This window comes from Natator depressus, chromosome 3, assembly GCF_965152275.1.
Source record: "Natator depressus isolate rNatDep1 chromosome 3, rNatDep2.hap1, whole genome shotgun sequence".
NCBI classification, from domain to species: domain Eukaryota; kingdom Metazoa; phylum Chordata; order Testudines; family Cheloniidae; genus Natator; species Natator depressus.
This window is the reverse complement of record NC_134236.1, coordinates 185,625,798-185,647,681: the sequence shown is the minus strand read 5'-3', so window position 1 is coordinate 185,647,681 and position 21,884 is coordinate 185,625,798. Positions and strand designations below refer to the sequence as shown.

The 21,884-nt window shown below is 41.6% G+C and overlaps 1 protein-coding gene across 3 annotated transcripts in view; it reads left to right on the top strand.

Moving 5' to 3' along the window:
- The first annotated feature begins 9,676 nt into the window (after positions 1-9,676).
- The window catches only part of PNPT1 (polyribonucleotide nucleotidyltransferase 1), a 74,541-nt gene continuing 62,333 nt past the window's right edge, over positions 9,677-21,884 (top strand). For all 3 annotated transcript variants that reach the window (XM_074949482.1, XM_074949481.1, XM_074949483.1), the window contains exons 1-9: positions 9,677-10,025; positions 12,248-12,308; positions 12,590-12,664; positions 12,917-13,022; positions 15,733-15,782; positions 17,736-17,799; positions 17,887-17,934; positions 20,310-20,423; positions 21,760-21,884. The exon at positions 21,760-21,884 is cut by the window's right edge and continues 62 nt beyond it. In XM_074949482.1, coding sequence (XP_074805583.1) covers positions 9,826-10,025; positions 12,248-12,308; positions 12,590-12,664; positions 12,917-13,022; positions 15,733-15,782; positions 17,736-17,799; positions 17,887-17,934; positions 20,310-20,423; positions 21,760-21,884 — 843 coding nt within the window. In that variant the 5' untranslated portion in view covers positions 9,677-9,825. The remainder of the gene's footprint in view (positions 10,026-12,247; positions 12,309-12,589; positions 12,665-12,916; positions 13,023-15,732; positions 15,783-17,735; positions 17,800-17,886; positions 17,935-20,309; positions 20,424-21,759) is intronic.

The following is a 21,884-nucleotide window of genomic DNA, read 5'->3' as shown; positions in this document are numbered from 1 at the left end:
GGAACTACAGGCCAGTCAGCCTCACCTCAGTCCCTGGAAAAATCATGGAGCAGGTCCTCAAAGAATCAATCCTGAAGCACTTACATGAGAGGAAAGTGATCAGGAACAGTCAGCATGGATTCACCAAGGGAAGGTCATGCCTGACTAATCTAATCGCCTTTTATGATGAGATTACTGGTTCTGTGGATGAAGGGAAAGCAGTGGATGTATTGTTTCTTGACTTTAGCAAAGCTTTTGACACGGTCTCCCACAGTATTCTTGTCAGCAAGTTAAGGAAGTATGGGCTAGATGAATGCACTATAAGGTGGGTAGAAAGCTGGCTAGATTGTCGGGCTCAACGGGTAGTGATCAATGGCTCCATGTCTAGTTGGCAGCCGGTGTCAAGTGGAGTGCCCCAGGGGTCGGTCCTGGGGCCGGTTTTGTTCAATATCTTCATAAATGATCTGGAGGATGGTGTGGATTGCACTCTCAGCAAATTTGCAGATGATACTAAACTGGGAGGAGTGGTAGATACGCTGGAGGGGAGGGATAGGATACAGAAGGACCTAGACAAATTGGAGGATTGGGCCAAAAGAAATCTGATGAGGTTCAATAAGGATAAGTGCAGGGTCCTGCACTTAGGATGGAAGAATCCAATGCACCGCTACAGACTAGGGACCGAATGGCTAGGCAGCAGTTCTGCGGAAAAGGACCTAGGGGTGACAGTGGACGAGAAGCTGGATATGAGTCAACAGTGTGCCCTTGTTGCCAAGAAGGCCAATGGCATTTTGGGATGTATAAGTAGGGGCATAGCGAGCAGATCGAGGGATGTGATCGTTCCCCTCTATTCGACACTGGTGAGGCCTCATCTGGAGTACTGTGTCCAGTTTTGGGCCCCCCACTACAAGAAGGATGTGGATAAATTGGAGAGAGTCCAGCGAAGGGCAACAAAAATGATTAGGGGTCTAGAGCACATGACTTATGAAGAGAGGCTGAGGGAGCTGGGATTGTTTAGTCTGCAGAAGAGAAGAATGAGGGGGGATTTGATAGCTGCTTTCAACTACCTGAAAGGGGGTTCCAAAGAGGATGGCTCTAGACTGTTCTCAATGGTAGCAGATGACAGAACGAGGAGTAATGGTCTCAAGTTGCAATGGGGGAGGTTTAGATTGGATATTAGGTAAAACTTTTTCACTAAGAGGGTGGTGAAACACTGGAATGCGTTACCTAGGGAGGTGGTAGAATCTCCTTCCTTAGAGGTTTTTAAGGTCAGGCTTGACAAAGCCCTGGCTGGGACGATTTAACTGGGAATTGGTCCTGCTTTGAGCAGGGGGTTGGACTAGATGACCTTCTGGGGTCCCTTCCAACCCTGATATTCTATGATTCTATGATTCTATGAATGGTGTCCCTAGCCTCTGTTTGCCAGAAGATGGGAATGAGCAACAGGGGATGGATCGCTTGATGATTACCTGTTCTGTTCATTCTCCCTGGGGCACCTGGCACTGGCCACTGTCAGAAGACAGGATACTGGGCTAGATGGACCTTTGGTCTGACCCAATAGGGCCATTCTTATGTTCTTATGTTCATATTTAGCCAATCATAACTTTTCTACTGATACCTAACATGGCATATCATTGCAGTTTTGCAATATTGGTAACAATAATGTTATAAATAATCACCCATATTCCATACAACATCATATGCTGATCTGTTATTACAGCAGAGTTTCTCATGAAAGTGTTGCGTGAGTGTGAGTTGGATGAAGTTGGGGTATGTATTGCTTTTCAGTGGCTGTTGGTGTGACATTGCACTCCATATGTTTTATGGAAATATGCTTATGAGTGTGAATATGATGCAACTGGAATATGCTTTATGCAAAAAGTCTCTTGTAAAGTATCATAACAAAGGTTATAACCTACTGAATATATTCCTCCTATTTGTATGCATGTATCATTCTTGTATCTGAAGCTAGAAATATGAAGTATAACTCTGAGGTCCTACTGTAATTATGCAAAGTGTGGGCCATTAATGGTGGTTTAGAATCTTGATGGCTACCATTGACTAGGACAATTGGTTGTAAATGGTTTATTTACCTGCAAACCTTCTGGTGTACGTGCGGGCCAACCCAGGAAGAATGGAAACTAGGGGTCTTACATGTCACATGATACTGGAATCCATCTTAATCCTTGTACTTTTCCATTGATGAGGTGGGGGTGGGGACAAGCACAGGCAAAAGATTCCCACATTATGCCAAAGCTGTAGAAGGGAGTGGAGCAGGACAAAAGGGCTGCCAGTCATGAGAAAAACCCTGCTTATCACCCGAGATGTCTGCTGGAACTAACAAGGATTGTACCAGGGAAATGATTGGGCCCAGACTAGGAAAGAGTCTAGTCTGCGAAAGAAGCTTATTGGAACATCTTTGAGGGTGAGATATTACCTGTAATCAATTTCTTAATGTATTAGGCTTAGACTTGCGTGTTTTGCTTTATTTTGCTTTGTGACTTACTTTGTTCTGGTTGTTATTAATTGAAACCACTTGAATCCTACTTTTTATACTTAATAAAATAACTTTTGTTTATTAACAAACCCACAGTAAGTGATGAACACCTCGGAGAGCAAACAGCTGTGCACATCTCTCCATCAGTGATACACAGGACGAACAATTTACGAATTTACCCTGTATAAGCTTTATACAGAGTAAAACGGATTTATGTGGGGTTTGGATCCTATTGGGAACTGGGTGTCTGGGTGCTGGAGATAGGTGACTGCTGAGCTGTTTTTAGTTAAAGTCTGCAGCTTTGGGGGCAAGGCCCAGACCCTGGGTCTGTGTTGCAGCAGGCTTGTGTGTCTGGTTCAACAAGGCAGGGTTCTGGAGTCACAAGCTGGCAGGGAAAACAGGCTCAGAGGTAATTTCAACACATCAGGTGACAGTCCCAAGGGGATCTCTGTGACCGAACCATCACAGTTGGAAATGGAAGTGAATACCTAATGGAGTGCTGGAATGTGTTACCAACAGCTTTGTAGGGGATGCAAAGGAATCAAAGAATACTTGAAACTTTTTAAACATATTTTCATTCTTTCCAGCTGTCTCTAAACAAAGTTGTTGTTTGTGTTAATACTATATTGTGTATGTTTTAAGCATTCTATAGACACAAAGTGACTATGATCTTTTAATCTTATTTCGTAAAAATGAAAAGTTAAGTTGCTGTTGTTTCCAGTTTTTTAATTGTGCAATATCTAGAAGAGAATTCACAGGAGCCTAGTATTAGAAATTTGGGCTCCAAACCTACAAAACCTGAAGCAGGTGCCTATTTTTATGTATGTGAGTAGTCCCACTGAACTCAATGAGACTATTCATGTGTTGCAAATGTTTTCAGAAATGTGGACTTTGAAGACACAATTTAGCCCCTCTTAAGGGTTTCATAAACCCACCCATAGCACCTACAAACTGTGGGCAGGGAGAAACAACCACATGACTTGGCTTCTTCTAAATGTAATCACTGTAAAATATTGTTTTAACAGTGTTCAGCCTTAGACAATTTGTTTATTATAGAATCACCTGCAGTGGACTAAAGGCTGGTGATTTTAATGAGAGATAATGATGAAGACTGAAAAATCACCTTTCAGATAATGGGTCATTCATTTGCAATAGAGCTAAGATGACTCAGGAAAACATGGTGAAGTTTCTTGCTTTGCCACCTAAATGCATTTTTGTACCAAACCATAATTATACCAGTGAATCCTGAATTTAGAAGAAGATAACAATCCCTTGCTCAGGCCAAGTCACAAGTTTATGGATTGTTTATCTTCTGATATGCCTTCTGCATGACTTGTCAAAGGATAAGAAGCATGCTGGCACTGAAAAAAAATTAGCAGTTGGGACAGTTTTCCCAGACAGTAATTTTGATTTTTGGAAATGCAGCCCTAAGAGAGAAACATCCTGTTGAGACAATGCAGAAAAACATTTGTAAACAAGTAAAATAAAAAATAGTATCATGACAAATCTTGGAATAATCTACATTATATTTCTTATAAATCTCCTCCAGATTTTAATTCATGTTAACGTCAGATGACAAATGAAGTTAGGATAATGCACAATAGTTTGTATTAATTTAGTCATGCATGAATTTCAATAGTGGCATGATCAGGCCTTTGTGCTCACACTACTGTTCATTCACGCTCACATTAAATAATAATCTATTTTGTACAAGTGAGCAATAATTTCACTGTCCAAAGAGCAATTAACAGATATAAAACTAAATATCTGTTCACATGGGTATACTATTTTGTTGTATTCTGAACACACACAAACATACAGCAAATGTCTGTGTTATGCAATAATATGTATCATAGGTTTTATATAGCACTTTTTATGCAGGGATCTCACTGCTTTTCACATGAGGCTAAAGCCATGTCTATACCAGAAGCACCAGGAATACCAATATACTGTACTTGCAAAATGCTGCAAGCATGAATGCAGCTTATATCAGCAAAACTGCGCTCTTGCTGGTATCGATTATTCCAGCCCTCCTGAGTGACATCAACTATTCTGGCAAAAGTGCAGTTTTGCTAGTATAACTAGGGGATCTACACTAAAAATTTTTGCCAGCACAAGTATGTTGGTCAAGTATCACACCTCTTGTCAAGGCTAAATCCCCACTCTGTAGTGAGTGCAGGAAGTAGGAGCCCGCAAGGATTTTAAAAATTAATACTTGCCACTCCAGGCTTGTATTAAACTCCCAAGGTTACAGCTTTTCTCTGACCTTGGCTTGGTAAATGCTGCCACCACCCAAATGCAAAAAAACCCCTTTGAACCTAGGAAGGAGCACTTGGGAATTCCTCCCTGTGGGGTACCCTTAAGCCCTTTCACCCCACCGCACTCCCAGGAAAGAGCTGAGAAAGAAAACAAATGAAATTAGCTGTGCTAACAGCTAATCAAACAACATGCACAAACCTCTTTGGACACCAGAAATCCAATCCTGTTCTTAAAAAAGGTGAATTTTATTAAAAACAAAAAGGAAAAAATTACATCTGGAACTTAGGCATTTTGCTATATCTTAAAAGAAACAATTACAAAAATTAAGCATCCAAAATAGCTTTCTTGGGGGTTCAGCTTAAAGCAAACAAAAGCATCAGGGGTTAGGACAGAGGAGATCCACAAACCAAAATAAGCGGTTAGCACAGAGGAGATCCACAAACCAAAATAAGAAATAAACCTAATAGCGTCTAACTAAACATTCCCTGTCCAAATTATTTCTTCTAGGTATGGAAGATACTTTTTCATACCTGGTTCAAACCTTACACAGCATTTCTGCTTATAGCATTGCTGTTCCGTGTCTCTGCAGCCCAGAGAACAATGGAGAGACAAAGGGAAAGATTTTTTTCCCCATTTTAAAAAGTTCTAGCCTTCCCATTGGCTCTTTTGATCAGGTGCCCACTACCTTTTCTTTACCTGGGGACCTTTTACAGGTAAGCCAGCAGCCACCAAGAGGAACTTTATAGCTAACTGGCTGGCTGGGTGGCCATAAAAGGGAGTTCTCCCCCCCCACACTTTATTTATCACACCTCTTCACACCCCTGACCAACATAGTCATGCTGGCAGAAATCAGTAGTGTAGACATGGCCTAAGTATCATTATCTCTGTTTTACAGATGGAAAAAACGAGGAACAGAGAGATGAAGTGACATGCCCAAGTCACACAGCAGCTCAGTGACAACTGGAATAACACCCAGGTCTCTTGATACAAAATGCAGTGCCATGATTGCTAGATGATACTACTCCACCTTTTGCCAATGACAATTTTAAGAAATGAATGATTAATGAAAATCGTTAGGAGCTTGGTATTCTAATTTTTATAAACATATAATGTCTTCTCCAGGTTCACATCGGGAAAAAATAACTCAAAAGATGCATAGTTTTTTCCTTTCAAGCTTGAGTTTAATCTGCAGACACTTAGCTTGCTCAAAAAAGCAGAGGATATGAACTCTTCTGACTGACGATAAAATAGGTATATTATTTTAGTCCTAGGTTGTATCTACATTAGGCTCTGCCAAAAATATCCCACCATTGCTTCTACTGGTCAGCGGCAGCACTAGTATAGACAGGGTCACTAGTATAGACAAGGAAGCCACTGGCATTTTAACCATAATGTCTTCTAACCATGTTTAGAGCAGTCTAGATGACCTGGGGATTAAAACGTCAACTACCAGCACCTTACTTACACTAGGGCTCCAACTGTTGTTGCCACCAGTGGAGCTGAATCAGCAATAGCAATGGTACAAAAAGTCTCATGGTATGGTGTCCTCTTTATATTAAATATTTGTGTTTTTCTTTACAATCAATTTGCATTTGTCCAAACTGAATCTCATATTTATTTATTTTTACCCACAGAGACCTGTTCCTGAGAGGTGCTGAGGTTCTGCTGTTCTTATCAGCATCATTGTGATGTTTAGAAGTTCTCAAGCTCAGGTCAAGATTAGTTTATTAAACAGATGTGAATTCTCTTTCCTCACTATCTGGTATCTTTTATGATCTTCAGCCCAAAGGGAATAAGCTATAGCATTATACGCACTTCTAGATTGGTACAATTGCATTCATGCTAGGAGGTTGTACTGCTTGAACTACACTAGAACAGTGGTTCTCAAACTTTTGTACTGGTGACCCCTTTCACATAGAAAGCCTCTGAGTCCGACCTGTTCTTATAAATTAAAAACACTTTTTATATATTTAGCACCATTATAAATGCTGGAGGCAAAGCGGGGCTTGGGGTAGAGGCTGACAGCTCGCGACCACCCATGTAAGAACCTTGTGACCCCCTGAATGGTCCCGACCTCCAGTTTGAGAACCCCTGCACTAGAACCTCAGAGTTACAAACACCAGAGTTACAAACTGACCAGTCAACCACACACCTCATTTGGAACTGGAAGTACGCAATCAGGCAGCAGCAGAGACAAGTACGGTATTGTGTTAAATGTAAACTACTAAAAAAATAAAGGGAAAGCAGCATTTTTCTTCTGCATAGTAAAGTTTCAAAGCTGTATTAAATCAATGATCAGTTGTAAACTTTTGAAAGAACTTTTGAAAGAATAATGTTTTGTTCAGAGTTATGAACATTTCAGAGTTACGAACAACCTCCATTCCCAATGTGTTCGTAACTCTGAGGTTCTACTGGTTTCTGAATCAGACAAGTTACAGCTATACAAAATCTCTGAGTGTATGAGCCCTAAGTGACAAAGACCAAGAAGAGTCTGTCCACTCAGAAGTCATTTTCCTTTGTGAAAATACAGTAATAATTTCTTTAGAAATTAAGGTTACTTGAGGTGTCATGGGGAGAGCTGCCCTATGCATAGAGGAATGCTTCTATCCTGGCTGAGATACAATTTAATGGTGGTGGTGACATTTGTTGTACCTCTTGCTAATGGGCAAAAGCTCTTATTATTTACCTCGTAATTTGGGCAAAAATTATTTAATAAAATGTAACTTTAAAATGCGCTACATGGAGTGGTTTAAACTTAATGTGATAAATAAAGGCAAGGGAGGGTTAGCTATAAAATCCCTTTTAGTAGCTGTTCATTACTTGCTTTACCTGTAAAGGGTTAAAAAAAAGCCCACAGGTAAAAGGAAGGGAGCGGGCACCTGACCAAAAGAGCCAGTGGGAAGGAAAAAACTTTTATCTGTCTGTAGTTGTTCTCCCAGAGAGCAGAGACAGGGCTGGAGCTATGCTGTAAAAAGCTGTAAACCAGGTATAAAAATCACCAGATCATACCTAGAAACTACTCAGTTTGAAACCCCAGATATGTAAGTAGATCAGGAAATGTCTAGAAAGATGCCATTAGGTTTATCTCTTTTATTCCTTTATGGCTTGTGGACTCCTCTGTGCTAACCCCCAAATGCTTTTGTTTTGCGTGTAACCATTAAGCTGGACCTCAAGAAAACCATTATTGATGCTTAATTATTATATTTGCTCTCTTTAAATCTAGCAAAAAGCCTAAGTTCCAGATGTAATTTTTTTCCTTTTTATTTTTAATAAAATTTATCTTTTTTAAGAACAGGATTGTGGGGTTTTGTGTCCTAAAAGGTTTGTGCATATGTTGTTTAATTAGCTGGTGGCAACAACTGATTTCCTTTGTTTTCTTTCTCAGCTCTTCTCCGGAGGGGATGGATGGGTAAAAGGGCTTGAGGGTACCCCACAGGAGGAATTCCCAAGTGCACCTTCCTGGGTCAAAAGGTTTTTTTTGCACTAGGGCGGTGGCAGCATCTACCCTTCCAAGGGCAGAGAGAAGCTGTAACCTTGGGAGTTTAATACCAGCCTGAAGTGGCCAGTATTAATTTTTAGAATCCTTGTGGGCCCCCACCTTCTGCACTCGAAGTGCCAGAGTGGGGAATCAGCCTTGACACTTAAAAATCCTGTAACACTCCGGGAATGATTAGGGTACTAACAGGTTTCAGAGTAACAGCCGTGTTAGTCTGTATTCGCAAAAAGAAAAGGAGTACTCGTGGCACCTTAGAGACTAACCAATTTATTTGAGCATAAGCTTTCGTGTGCTACAGCTCACTTCATCGGCTGCATACTGTGGAAACTGCAGAAGACATTATATACACAGAGACCATGAAACAATACCTCCTCCCACCCCACTCTCCTGCTGGTAATAGCTTATCTAAAGTGATCACTCTCCTTACAATGTGTATGATAATAAAGTTGTGCCATTTCCAGCACAAATCCAGGTTTTCTCACCCTCCCCCCCCCCCCCCCAAACTCACTCTCCTGCTGGTAATAGCCCATCCAAAGTGACCACTCTCTTTACAATGTGTATGATAATCAAGGTGGGGTACTGACAGACTCTGAAACGAAAAAGCCTTTCACCACAAATGCTAAATCAGGGAAATAACCTCATTAGTAATAAGCCCCATGTACATATAATTCATCTCACTCTAGAATCCCTTTAAAAGAACAGTGAAAGTTAACAGTAGTCTCTATACTGAATGGAGATATATGGGTGATTTTTCTGGGGAGGGAGGGTATCTGTGTTTGGGGGCATATGGGCGATTTTGCAGGGGGTCAGCTCCCTCCCAGAGCCTGCACCCTGCAACCCCTCACGCACCTAATCCTCTGCCCAAGCCCTGAGCCACTTCCCACACCCAAAACCCCTCATCCCTGGTCCCACCCCAGAGTCCACACTCCCAGCCCACAGCCTTTACCCCCTCCCACACCCCGACTCACTGCCCCAGCTCGGCGCCCCCTCCCATACTCCAAATGCCTCAGCTCCACCCCGCAGGTGGAGCCCTCTGCTGTACTGCAAACCCCTTATCCTCAGCCCCACCCCAACCCCCTGCTCCAGGCCCGTGAAAATGAGCAAATGAGGGAAGATTCAAGATGGAAGGAGGACGATGGAATGAGCAGAGGGCGGGGCTGCGGAGAAGGGGTGAGGCGGAGACAAGGATGTTCAGTTTTTTGCAATTAGAAAGTTGGCAACCCTGTCTCCGGGGGAAGTCAGTGGGGGTCTGTGGTGGGAGGTCAGTGTTTGGCAGCGGGTCTACGCTTAGTACCGGGTATCAGTGACACGCTGCCCGACAGCAATAGCCCAGGCTGCAGGCCCAGAGCAGACTGTGGTTGCTGAGCCCGCCCTCGCGGGCGTGTCCCTCGCCGTCCGCCATAGCAAGGCGCTGCCACCAGGGGGCCCTGGCCCCCGGGATTAGTTCAGAGAGCGGAATCGAAGCTCGGCCGACCGCGGCTGGCAGCCCCGCGCTCATGGGAGCCAATGGAGCTCGGCTTTGTTCCGCTAGAGCTCAGCCTCTGAGCCAATCGGCTGGGGCCTTGTAGCGCAGCTGCCAGGCCGTGACCCTGGTGTCATGGCCGCCTGCACGGGGTGCCAGGGCTGCTGCCGCGCTGGGCTCAGGAAGCTGGCCGCGGCCAGCAGTTTCCGTCCGCTGCTCGGCACCATGAGGCGTTGGCTGGGACCGGGCGCTCGGCTGGTACAGCTGGCCCAGGCCCGAGGCTTGCAGGGCGGCGCCGGACCCTACAAGATGGCGTCGGTGGACGTGGGGAGCAGGTAACGAGGGGGCCGCCGGGAGAAAGCAGCGTCCGCCCGGGGGACTCAGTCCCCCCTCTCCACCGGACCGGGAACAGTCTTCTTTCTCCCTGTATCCCGGGGCTTGGGCCTGGCCCCCGCGCCTGCCACGTCTTCCAGCTGCCCCAGAGCCCTCTGCTCTCTCCTAGAGCAGCTCCCTTCTCTGTCCTGCGGCCTCTCATCCCGAGCCCCCTGCCCACTCTCAGAACAGCCCTCCTCGCTGCCCTGTGTCTTCCGCCCTCCCTCAGAAAATTCCCCCTCGCTGCCTTGCGCCCCGACCCCCCTTCCCCGAGCCCCCTGCCCTCTTCTAGAACAACTCCCCTCGCTGCCCTGCGGGGTCTGCCCCACTCCCACCCAGAACAGCCCCCCTCGCTGCTCTGTGGCCTGCTCCCCTGCCCCTTCCAGAACATCTCCCCTTCACTGCCCTGCTCCCTTCCAGAACAATCCCTCCTGTAGGTGTTCTCCCCTCCCATCCCATACCATGGTTTGTCACTTTCTTCTTTCTCTGACCCCAGGGTTGCTTCCCATCTGGGTATGCCCCCTTGATCTCTGCTCCCCACTGCCCATTCATGTCCAGTGTCTGCTGAGAAGTGTGTGTTGGTGGGGAGAGGCGGGTCTGTGTAGTTTTGCTTCAACCATCCCTTTTCCAACCCACAATCTCCAATATGCAGCTAGTGGAGCCAGAGGTGAACAATAATTGCTAAACACATTGTTTAAAATCCACTGGTCTCCTTTTCTTTTTATGCCAGGCTTTACTGCATACAGTTGATGCACTGCTCTTCAGTAGCCCTTGCAATACCTTGTCATGGTGGTAAAGTGATTTGCAATTAAAATCCTCCCATCACAATGACTAAGGTGGTTTATGTCATGGTGGTATTGGTGCTGAGTTATGCTGGTACCTTTATAAACTAGAAAAGTATTAATACACAAGCCATTTAAGGTTAAAGTATCTCAGAAATAACCATCCAGATGTGGACTTTTCCTGCAATTTAAGATTTAGTGGCTGACTCCCTTTCCCCACATTTGATTGATAAATTTCATCAGAGGAGCTGTTTGAAAGTTTTAGAAATAACAAGGGGCCTGATCCAAAGTCCGTGGAAGTCAGTGGAAAAGCTCTAGTTGACTTCAGTGGGTGTTAGATCAGGCCCTAAATCAATGGAAGTAAATAAGAAAATTGAATGTCATTTGAACTTTTTTTCCACTACACTCTCACATACATAACTGCCAAATAATGGGCATAGTCTTACCTCTAAATGTAAAAGTGTGTGTATCAGATCTTCCCCTGCACTTTTTCGATTAAAGTACTGTCTGCTGTCACTGAGAAAAAGTGTTTGTGTAGGGTGTAAATGTGGTACTTTTTGTCTTGCATATATATACCCTCTCATTTTGTGTTGATTTTTTTTTAAACATTTAATACATACACCAATGAGAATAATAGCCCTTAATAGAACTCTTAAAACTCTGTGAAGCAAAGGGGAGACTTGCTGGTTTCCAATAGAGTATAGAGCCTTTCATCTCTAAATCAGTGGTTCAAATCTAGCCAAATTCAGTACGGAGGAAGATGTTACTTTCTGGCTCTTACTTTGCAGATATGAGAAGTGGGTGCTTATCTCTCTTGTTCCACATGACTTGCTGCCTGTTGCAGATGGCAGTCATAGCAGAGAAGTATGGGATGGAATTAGTTTGGAGATTAAGGGTTTGTCTGCACTCCCCTGCCGTTTGGAAGAGGGTGGGGAGAATAGCAGTGCACCCCAAAATGGTGTGCTGTAACTCCCCCATGTAGCCTACTTCAAACAGAATTACATTAATGCAAGCTAGGAACCTCTTAGTTCATGCACACAGAACAGTTACAGCACAGCACTTCGGTGCACACTGCTATTCACACCCCACCCCATTGGCCAAACTACAGGGCAGTGTAGATGTAGCTTCAATTTTCCTTTCATCATAGAAGGTGGTCACTTTGGGAATTGAGGCAAAATTGCTGAACAGTAGGGAAGCTTGTACTCTTATTTCCTATTCTGTGGATAGATAGAGGGCTTCAGCATCCTGACTTGTCAAAGCCAGTTTCTATCATGAATAGTAAATATAATCAATATTTTTTAAAAATATGAAACATAAAATATGAATGTATAGTAGTTGAATAGAGAGGTGTTGATAAACTGATCCTCATTTGTCACTAATGGCAGTTATTTTCTTTTTAACAGAAAGTTGGAAATTTCCTCTGGAAAACTGGCCAGATTTGCTGATGGATGTGCTGTAGTGCAGGTAAAAAATCTATGCAAACTCAAAATGTGTAAGTCAACTTGGATAAATGTACTGTTTTTTGTTGAGATGTCTCAGCCATGTATGGTAATTGGACTCCCTACTGGATCCACAGCTAGCTACTGCATAGAAAAAAAACTTTATTAGGTTTCCAGAAGCCTCACCAGTGCACTGTAGATTCATGTTTTCTCTTCACTTGGAAAATTCTCTACTGAGAAATGAAACTAAATGATACATTTATGAAAATGTCTTTTCTAAAAGTAATTTCACTGTTTTTAATCAAGTTAGGTGATACATCAGTGATGGTCACAGCAGTCAGTAAAACAAAGCCTTCTTCATCCCAGTTCATGCCATTGGTGGTGAGTACTAATTGTAATTACACAAACTGCCCAAATTGATAACTATAAATAATAGTAGAGAAGTAGAACTTGAGTCCTCAGATATTTCAGTTGGATTTTAATGTAAATTGTTTTGTCTCTGTGGTTACACCAAATAGAATATTCAGCTATTAAATTCAGATGTATTGTCATCTCTTACCTTTTTTTATAGGTATATTTAAGAGAGAGCAGTAATTACAGTTTTGCTTATGAATCCCTGTTTTGTTGTATAAGGTTGACTATCGCCAGAAAGCTGCTGCAGCAGGAAGGATTCCCACAAACTATCTTAGAAGAGAACTTGGTTCCACTGATAAAGAAATTCTTACAAGCAGAGTAATAGGTGAGACTGACAAAAGACTGAGAAGACAGTGTCCAGTACTTTTTTTGTTGTTTGTAATATCCTCATTGAAAGTTTGAAAAGAGAGGGCTACCTGTAACCATGGTTTTCAGCGAATATTGCCTCTTCAGGAGTTTTGGGAGAAGCTCATACCTTAAAGTGCTGCAAATTTCAGAACCATTTAAAAACAATGTCCGTTGGGGCTGCATGTACATTCCCTAAATGAAAGCCCAAAATACAGTAAAAGCTGTCTTATCCAGCATGTTGGGGAAATGGGGGGGGGGGGAGAGGTTGTAAGTGAAAAATGCCGGTTATCTAAGAGGGATGGCCATTCCTCCGCCTAGGGAGCAGCAGGGACATGTCGCCACTTCCAGGGAGCCAAGAGGAGCCAGGTAGGGAGCCTGCTGGTCCCGCACCAACCTGACTATAAACCGGACTTTCTATGAAGATTAGAAATGCCAGTTTATAGAGCTTTCCGGTTGGTACAGGGCATGATAACACAGCTTTTACTGTATCTGATAGCTTATGAGATTTCTTCTTTGCTACTAAGATTGGGATTTCTCGTGCCTCAGTCTAGAGGGACATCATCTCCTGGAGCTAATCATTTGTCAGGAGAGATGAAAGAAGAGGCAACCAAATTGTTTTCTGGAAAGGTAGGAAAAAAAAGGAGACAGACTGTCTGGCCCAAATGTATCCTCCTCGCACCTTCCTCATTGTCTGAAAAATAGTATCCAAGATGCCCAAAACTTGTCTTTTGAATGAGATAATGGAACCATGAGGCTCAATGTTTTCTAAAAGTAGCAGGACTTAATAGACAATCTGAAGATGGGATAGGGTTCTGAACAGACTGAGCCCCAGTCAGTGTGCAGAGGTGTATTAATAAATCAGGTTGAAAATCAAAATAAAAAAAAAAAGCAACATGTGCTTAACTTCACCATTCAGTTGCATTGCTTTTCATTACGTCATTTTATTACAAGCTCTCTGGAGCTAGCACTTTCTCTTTGTCTGTAAAGTATCTACACATTCATACTGCTACTAATAAATACTCATATTTTCAAAACGTTTTCTTTTCAGCAGCAGGAAAAGAACCACGAGAGCATTATTGAGCTCCTTATACTTCCATCCTTCAAAAGTCAGTTTGGACATGTGCATGGTTACTGATTTTTAGTGTTTTCAAGGCCCCTGGCACTGAGGTTCATGCTCTTCAATAGGAATCCGCAGAGGCAGTTCTAACTGGATAAAAATGGCAATTTTTCATATTGATGATGTTTTAGTGGCTTTTTTAAAAGCTTCATTATTGTTGCCTGGATCCTTGATGCAGCTTCTGGAATAAGATTTACTTTATGCTGACCCTAAAGCAGCAGAGCAAGGATATTGTAGGGTTATTTCTGTATAAACAGTTTATTTTTCTTGGTTAGTTTACCTTTTTTTTTTTTTTTTTTTTTTTTAAAATCTAGGTGAGACTTCCAAGTATAACAATTTTTAGGCAGGTCAATTTGGTTTTAATCTGAAGTGTTATAATTTAAACCATTGAAATGTATTTATTATTTTATATAAGGGGAAGCTTAGCTATGTACAAAGTTTATTACTAACTTGACTTGGAGCGCAGGAATAGCATAGTAGATCAGACCACTGGTACATTGTCAGGTATCCTGTCCTTGTTAGTAGCAGTTGTTATGTGCTTTGGAGGAAAACACTAGAATTCGTTATACCGGAAAACTGTGAAATAACCTGCTCATAGAGCAGAGGTGGGCAAACTATGGCCCACAGGACCGTCCTGCCCGGCCGCATAGCTCCCGGCTGGGGAGGCTAGCCCCCGGCCCCTCCCCTGCTGTCCCTGCTCCCTTTGTGGGTGTGTCGCTGAGCAGGCAGTGTGGCACGCACCCGCCCACCTCCCAGGCTTTCCAATAAGCCTGTCCCGCTGCTCTGAGCGGCATGGTAACGGGGCAGGAGGTCCCGGGGGACAGACAGGGGGCGGTCAGGAGACAGGGAGCAGGGGGGGGTTGGATAGGCCTTGGGGTTGGGGGGTCCCTGGAGAGGAGGGACAGGGAGCAGGGGGGGTTGGATAGGGGGTGGGGTTCTGGGGAGGTGGTTAGGGACAGGGGGTCCCGGGAGGAGGCGGTCGGGGACAAGGAGAAGGGTTGGATGTTCTGAGGGGGGTAGTCCGGGGGCGGGAAGTGGGAGGGAGCCAGGCAGTTTGCAGAGGCACAGCCTTCCCTACCCAGCGCTCCATACCGTTTCGCAACCCCAATGTGGCCCTCGGGCCAAAAAGTTTGCCCATCCCTGTCATAGAGGAAGCTTCTTCCTAATTCCCATTGCTTAGTGGCTGGCGTGTATCTTGAAGCATGAAGGATTATGTCCCTTATATTTTATCGTATCTAATGTGACAGTGAATATTCTCACTATCCATGTATGTGTCTAATCCTTTTTTGAATGCTGCTCAGGTCTTAGACTTAATATCTTTTGGCAAAGAGTTCCACAAGTTAATTAGGCTTTATTTTTCTAAAAATTTTAAATGTGTTGGTTGTCAGTTTCTTTGGATAACTCTCTTGTTTTTTTTAATATGAGGGGAAAATAAAGATTTCCCAAATTTTATCTTTGTCATTTATTACTGAATATATGTCTATCATTTACTTCCTTCATCCATGTTCTCCTATAAACAGTCATAATCTTAATCTCTGCATGTATGAAAGTTTTTAAATGTTTTTTACAGATCGATCAATTAGGCCACTCTTCCCAGCAGGCTACTATTATGATACACAGGTGGGTTCATTATTTTTAGTGATAGTCACGGTTCTGTGGGAGCCAAAAGAAAACTGTTTTGGGCAAGCTTCCAGATTGGGTTAATGTTTTGCAAAATAGTGTTAACTGTTGGTGCAGTTGAAGGATTAACAGCAGCCTTCTTTAATCGTTCAGTAAATAATACTGCTTAACACAGACCAACTATTCATTGCTTCAAGGAAAGCTTTTCTTTGGAGCTGATCTGAATTCAGACTCACTATCACAAAGAAATGAGTGGGATTTATTCTCTGGGAGAAAGTAATTTAACTAGCTAGGAGCTGTAATTCCTGCTTGGTAATATTTTAGATGAAACTATATTTATGTTGCATGTCAAGTAGAATAGGCTATTCAACAACCTTAAGTCAAAAAGAAAAGGAGTACTTGTGGCACCTTAGAGACTAACAAATTTATTTGAGCATAAGCTTTCGTGAGCTACAGCTCACTTCATCGGATGCATTCAGTGGAAAATACAGTGGGGAGATTTATATACACAGAGAACATGAAACAATGGGTGTTACCATACACACTGTAACCAGAGTGATCACTTAAGGTGAGCTATTACCAGCAGGAGAGCGGGGGTGGGACCTTTTTGTAGTGATGATCAAGGTGGGCCATTTCCAGCAGTTGACAAGAACATCTGAGGAACAGTAGGGGTTGACGGGGGAATAAACATGGGGAAATAGCTTTACTTTGTGTAATGATCCATCCACTCCCAGTCTCTATTCAAGCCTAAGTTAATTGTATTCAGTTTGCAAATTAATTCCAATTCATCAGTCTCTCGTTGGAGTCTGTTTTTGAAGTTTTTTTGTTGAAGTATTGCCACTTTTAGGTCTGTAATCGAGTGACCAGAGAGATTGAAGTGTTCTCCAACTGGTTTTTGAATGTTATAATTCTTGACGTCTGATTTGTGTCCATTTATTCTTTTACGTAGAGACTGTCCAGTTTGACCAATGTACATGGCAGAGGGGCATTGCTGGCACATGATGGCATATATCACATTGGTAGATGTGCGGATGAACGAGCCTCTGATGGTGTCGCTGATGTGATTAGGCCCTATGATGGTGTCCCCTGTTGGAGAACACTTCAATCTCTCTGGTCACTCAATTACAGACCTAAAAGTGGTTCTTCTGCTTTTAATAGCTCACCGTAAGTGATCACTCTGGTTACAGTGTATATGGTAACGCCCATTGTTTCATGTTCTCTATGTATATAAATCTCCCCACTGTATTTTCCACTGAATGCATCCGATGAAGTGAGCTGTAGCTCACGAAAGCTTATGCTCAAATAAATTGGTTAGTCTCTAAGGTGCCGCAAGTACTCCTTTTCTTTTTGTGAATACAGACTAACACGGCTGCTACTCTGAAACCTTAAGTCAGTGTCCCAAAAGATCTTCATTGTAAGTCCATGCTCCATTTTCTCTTGTAGAAGGTGGGGATAAAAAGCTCAACCTCTGCATATTTGTGCAACAAAATAAAAGTAGTCCTTAAAACCCAAGAACCTCTCAGTCTATTTCCTGTGAATATATTAAGGTTGTTTTCGCTCTGGAAGTTTCTCTCTCACATTTGTTACCTCTTAGATTTATCTCATTATTAATCTAACAAATGTGTGAGAGAAAATTCCAGAGCGAAAACAACCTTAATATATTCACAGGAAATATTATTAATATTTCTGTAGTATACAAAGTGTAGATAAAGGTAACTTTGTCACATTTTAAGGGCCTGTGTTTGCCCCTAATTTGGTGGTTCTTGGTGTTAAATATCATTTTTCTCCGTCAGTTTATTAATTTAGGTACTTGAACTTTTTTTTTTCTCTTCATATGAATTCATATAATTTTTAGGTCATTGTATTTGTTGTTCCTTGCAGGTGTTTTGATAAAAAAACAAACAAACAAACATATAGCTCAAAATTCTTCCATTGTCTTTCATATTATACCAGATCCTTTGTAATCTTTTAGCAGTAGATGGTGTTAATGATCCTGATGTCCCGGCAATTAATGGAGGTAAAAGTAACTTTAAATATTTTGTAAACTTTATTTAATGTTTATATTTATGTAATCATTTTAAAAATGTAACTCTTACAATTTTAGCATCTGCAGCACTTGCGTTATCAGATATCCCATGGAATGGTCCCATTGGTAAGTAAATATTTTTGCTTGAAAGCTTGTCTCTTACCAACAGAAGTTGGTCCAATAAAAGCTGTTACCTTGTAAAATTCTAATATCATGGGACCAACACAATACATCAACAATGCATATAACTTGAAATCTAGTCATTTTAAAATTAAAGGCAGTTTCAGGTACTACATCTGTCCCAAATTCCACTGCCAGTTTCTATGGTTTTACAGTCATGTTTTGTTTTTCTCTTCTCTCATACTGTTAAGCTCCACAAACAAGGAAAACTGATTATATAGAGCAAATAGTGAAACTACATAAAAAGTTGCAAATGTACAAAGTAAAACTGAAAAATAGAATAGTTTTTTTTCTGATCTGAACTACAGACAGATGTGTGATCAGTAAAATGGCTTCCCTTAACATTCATTTGCAAATTGGATACAATTAACTTAGGCTTGAATAGAGACTGGGAGTGGCTAAGTCATTATGCAAGGTAACCTATTTCCCCTTGTTTTTTCCTTACCCTACCCCCCCCCCCCCCCCCCCGACGTTCTTGGTAAACCCTGGATTTGTGCTGGAAATGGCCCACCTTGATTATCATACACATTGTAAGGAGAATGATCACTTTAGATAAGCTGTTACCAGCAGGAGAGTGGGGTGGGGGGAGAGAGAACCTTTTGAAGTGATAAACACCCATTTTTTCATGATCTGCGTGTATAAAAACATCCTCACTGCATTTTCCACTTTTATGCATCCGATGAAGTGAGCTGTAGCTCACAAAAGCTTATGCTCAAATAAATTGGTTAGTCTGTAAGGTGCCACAAGTACTCCTTTTCTTTTTCCTTAACATTCAGTAATTGTTACAGTAGTTTAAACAAAATTGTAAGATACATGATAGCATTGCAACAACTGTCTAAAAATAAGGCGTATTGCTCAGGTCAGATACTTTTTTTTAAATAGACTTTGTCTGCAGACAAAGTGATCAGGAATATACCTTCTAATTTTCATATTCTGAGGAAATATCCCCATGACTATAAAGTATATGGGAAAAAAAAATACTTTTTAAAAGTGTCCATTTAATTCTATTTATCAAGTTAATACACTTCTGTGAAAGCTTCTTCTCCTGTAACACTACTTCAGATTACCTCTAAAGTGTTTCTTTAGTTTATTGGAGACATTAAAGCAGTTCTCTTCAAGGTTTTGGTGGGGAGGGCAGACATTCTACAACCATTTATTTTCTTATTCTAAGGCAGGGGTCGGCAACCTTCAGCACATCCCTGTGGCCCACGACTTCCTGCAGCTGCCATTGGCTGGGAACAACAAACCGCAGCCATTGGGAGCTGCTGGGTGCCGTCCTGTGGACGGTCAACGTAAACAAAATGTCTCTTGGCCCTCCGGTGGATTACCCTGATGGGCCACGTGCTGAAGGTTGCTGACTCCTGTTCTAAGGAATAGTCTCAAGCATAGCAGCAGTCTTGAAGCATCTCCTCTAAGTTGCAGGAAATGTTCCATTAACAGGCAAGTCTTACTGTTTTCAAACCAATTGGTAGCTTTTTTCCTTCAACAATATATGCTTGTAAAATTTCCAACAATAAAATTTTATTAAACTGGAGTAAAGGTTGATAGAACATATCAGGGATTTAAGGATTTTAAAAAGCTTAAAAAAAATTAGAAACTTATGAAATTCTGCATTGACGTGATTGCACTTCCTGGGTTTCTGTTGTGTTCTTAACACTTGTAAGTGTGTTTTTAATCCTTAAACTGTTGATCTGTATTTCTGAGTTTAACTCTAGATTAATGAAAGTTTTTGCCTGGGGAACTTCTTTAGTTTTTCAGATTTTTGGAAATGCTTATCCTTGAAGGGCCCCAGGTAGAGGAGAGCAGGATAGGGGCTTTTTGCTTTCTAGACAACGCTTTCCCTCCCAACCTTTACCCCAACAATACTAAAAGGGGCTCTGTTGCCATCCTGAATGTCTCAAAGGGAAGTAACTTAAATTTCTCAAAAAGGGATTTCACTTTGTAATTTATTTTTCTTCACTGATTCATGTTTCAGGAAACCTATGTCCAAACTACCAACAAAAATAAGCTTACAACTATTGCTGTGTCACTGATAACATTACTGTCAGTGACACTGCAATAACAGCACTACCCCAATAAGCCAGAATTTTTCAAGTGTAATTAACTTGACTTGCAAATTGTCTGCATTATTTGAATAAACAAGTTTATTTTAATTTTATAACCGTGTCAAAAGGTCATCTGGCACAAACACACACAAATCCCACTATTTAAATAGAATTAGTAATTTTAATAATTACCTCTGGAAGCAAACCAAGTAAAAATGATCCTATGAACGAAATCCTACTTAGATGCAAAAATTAACTTCTGGAGTTTCTTCTTAGGTGCAGTAAGGGTAGGAATGGTTGATGGAGAAGTTGTTATTAACCCAACTCGAAAAGAAATGTCTTCTAGTACCTTGAACTTATTGGTCACTGGAGCTCCTCATAGTCAAATTGGTAAGTGGTTAAAATTATTCAACTTTGATGTTTAGTTAAAAATAGAGCACTTTCTCATATGAAAATCATAATTCTCTTGAAATACTACCTTTGTAATCAAGACTAGATAGAAACAAATAGTGAGGAAGTATTTTTTCTAGTTTGATTTCTTTAGAAGTCATTAATATATATTGGAATTTCTTTACTGTATTAATAAGATTTAATATCATTTAGATAAAACTTATGTTGTGCTCCCTGCTTATTCAGTTGAACTGGAACTTTGGAATACAGTATCAATAAATAAAGTCTAAATGTTTTATTGTAATACAGTGAAACTTGTGTCCTAACAGCCAGTACAATTTTCGTCCCCACAGGATCCAACTTTGTGATGCAGAGTTGTTCTGAGAGAATTTAGCTCTCGTTTAAAAGCAATGGAAACCTTAAGTTGTAAAGCTGCTTAAAAGAGAGAGAATTTTTCTTAAACTGGTTAAATTAATTTCCCGAGCCCTAGCAGGAGCCACAGGATAGAAGCCCTGAACTCCAGCAGGAGCTGCAGGGGCAGAAGCCCCGAGCCCAGGCACCCGAAGCCTGGGCAAGAGCTGTGTGTGTGTGTATGTGTGTAAGCCTCGAGCCCAGGCAAGACCTGGGGGGAGGAGGGGGAGCTCCGGGACACTTCTGCATTGCCTGTGGAGGTGAGGTCTGATCTCCGCCCATAACAGCCATACAGGGGAAGGACAATCTGTCCCTCCCCAACCTGGCTGAACTAGCAGATTTTGGGGAGATCAGATTTCATAGGGAAGAGCTTATTTCACGGTCCAGGACATATTTTTCATGGCCTTGGAATTGATAGGGACCAATTCATGAGTGGCCACAAAATTCATCATATACTTGTTTATAAATTGAATTTCCTATTCCATATTAATGTAATCTTACTGGTTGAGGAAGTGTATAATGTATTGTATTCAGTCTGTGGCACGTCTATATTTAAATGCACATTCTAACTATTAACCTATTTTGAAGGCATTAGTTTGACTTCCTTTCAGTTGCATCTTGTGAAATTTCTCCTTACTAACTTATATTTGCAAAATTATTCTGAAATCCTCCCAATTAATTTTTATTCCATAAGTCCAGCTCTTCAGTTTGCATTTTGAAACTGTTTCTATGATTCTGTGACCTTTGGAAATAATAAAATCAGCCTGGCAGAGATCAAACAGATTAACTGAGCTATTGTCTTAAAGGCCCATGTAGTTTTGGTAAAATTAGGTTTCCTTTGTGATAGATATATTTTAACAACTTGTTCTATATCAGTTGAAAAACATGATGGTAACTGACTTACTATTTGACTCTGAATTAATAGTCATGTTGGAAGCAGCAGCCGAGAATATGTTGCAGCAAGACTTCTGCCATGCCATCAAAGTGGGGGTGAAGCATACTCAACAAATAATTCAGTGTATACAGCAACTGGTAAAAGAACAAGGTGCT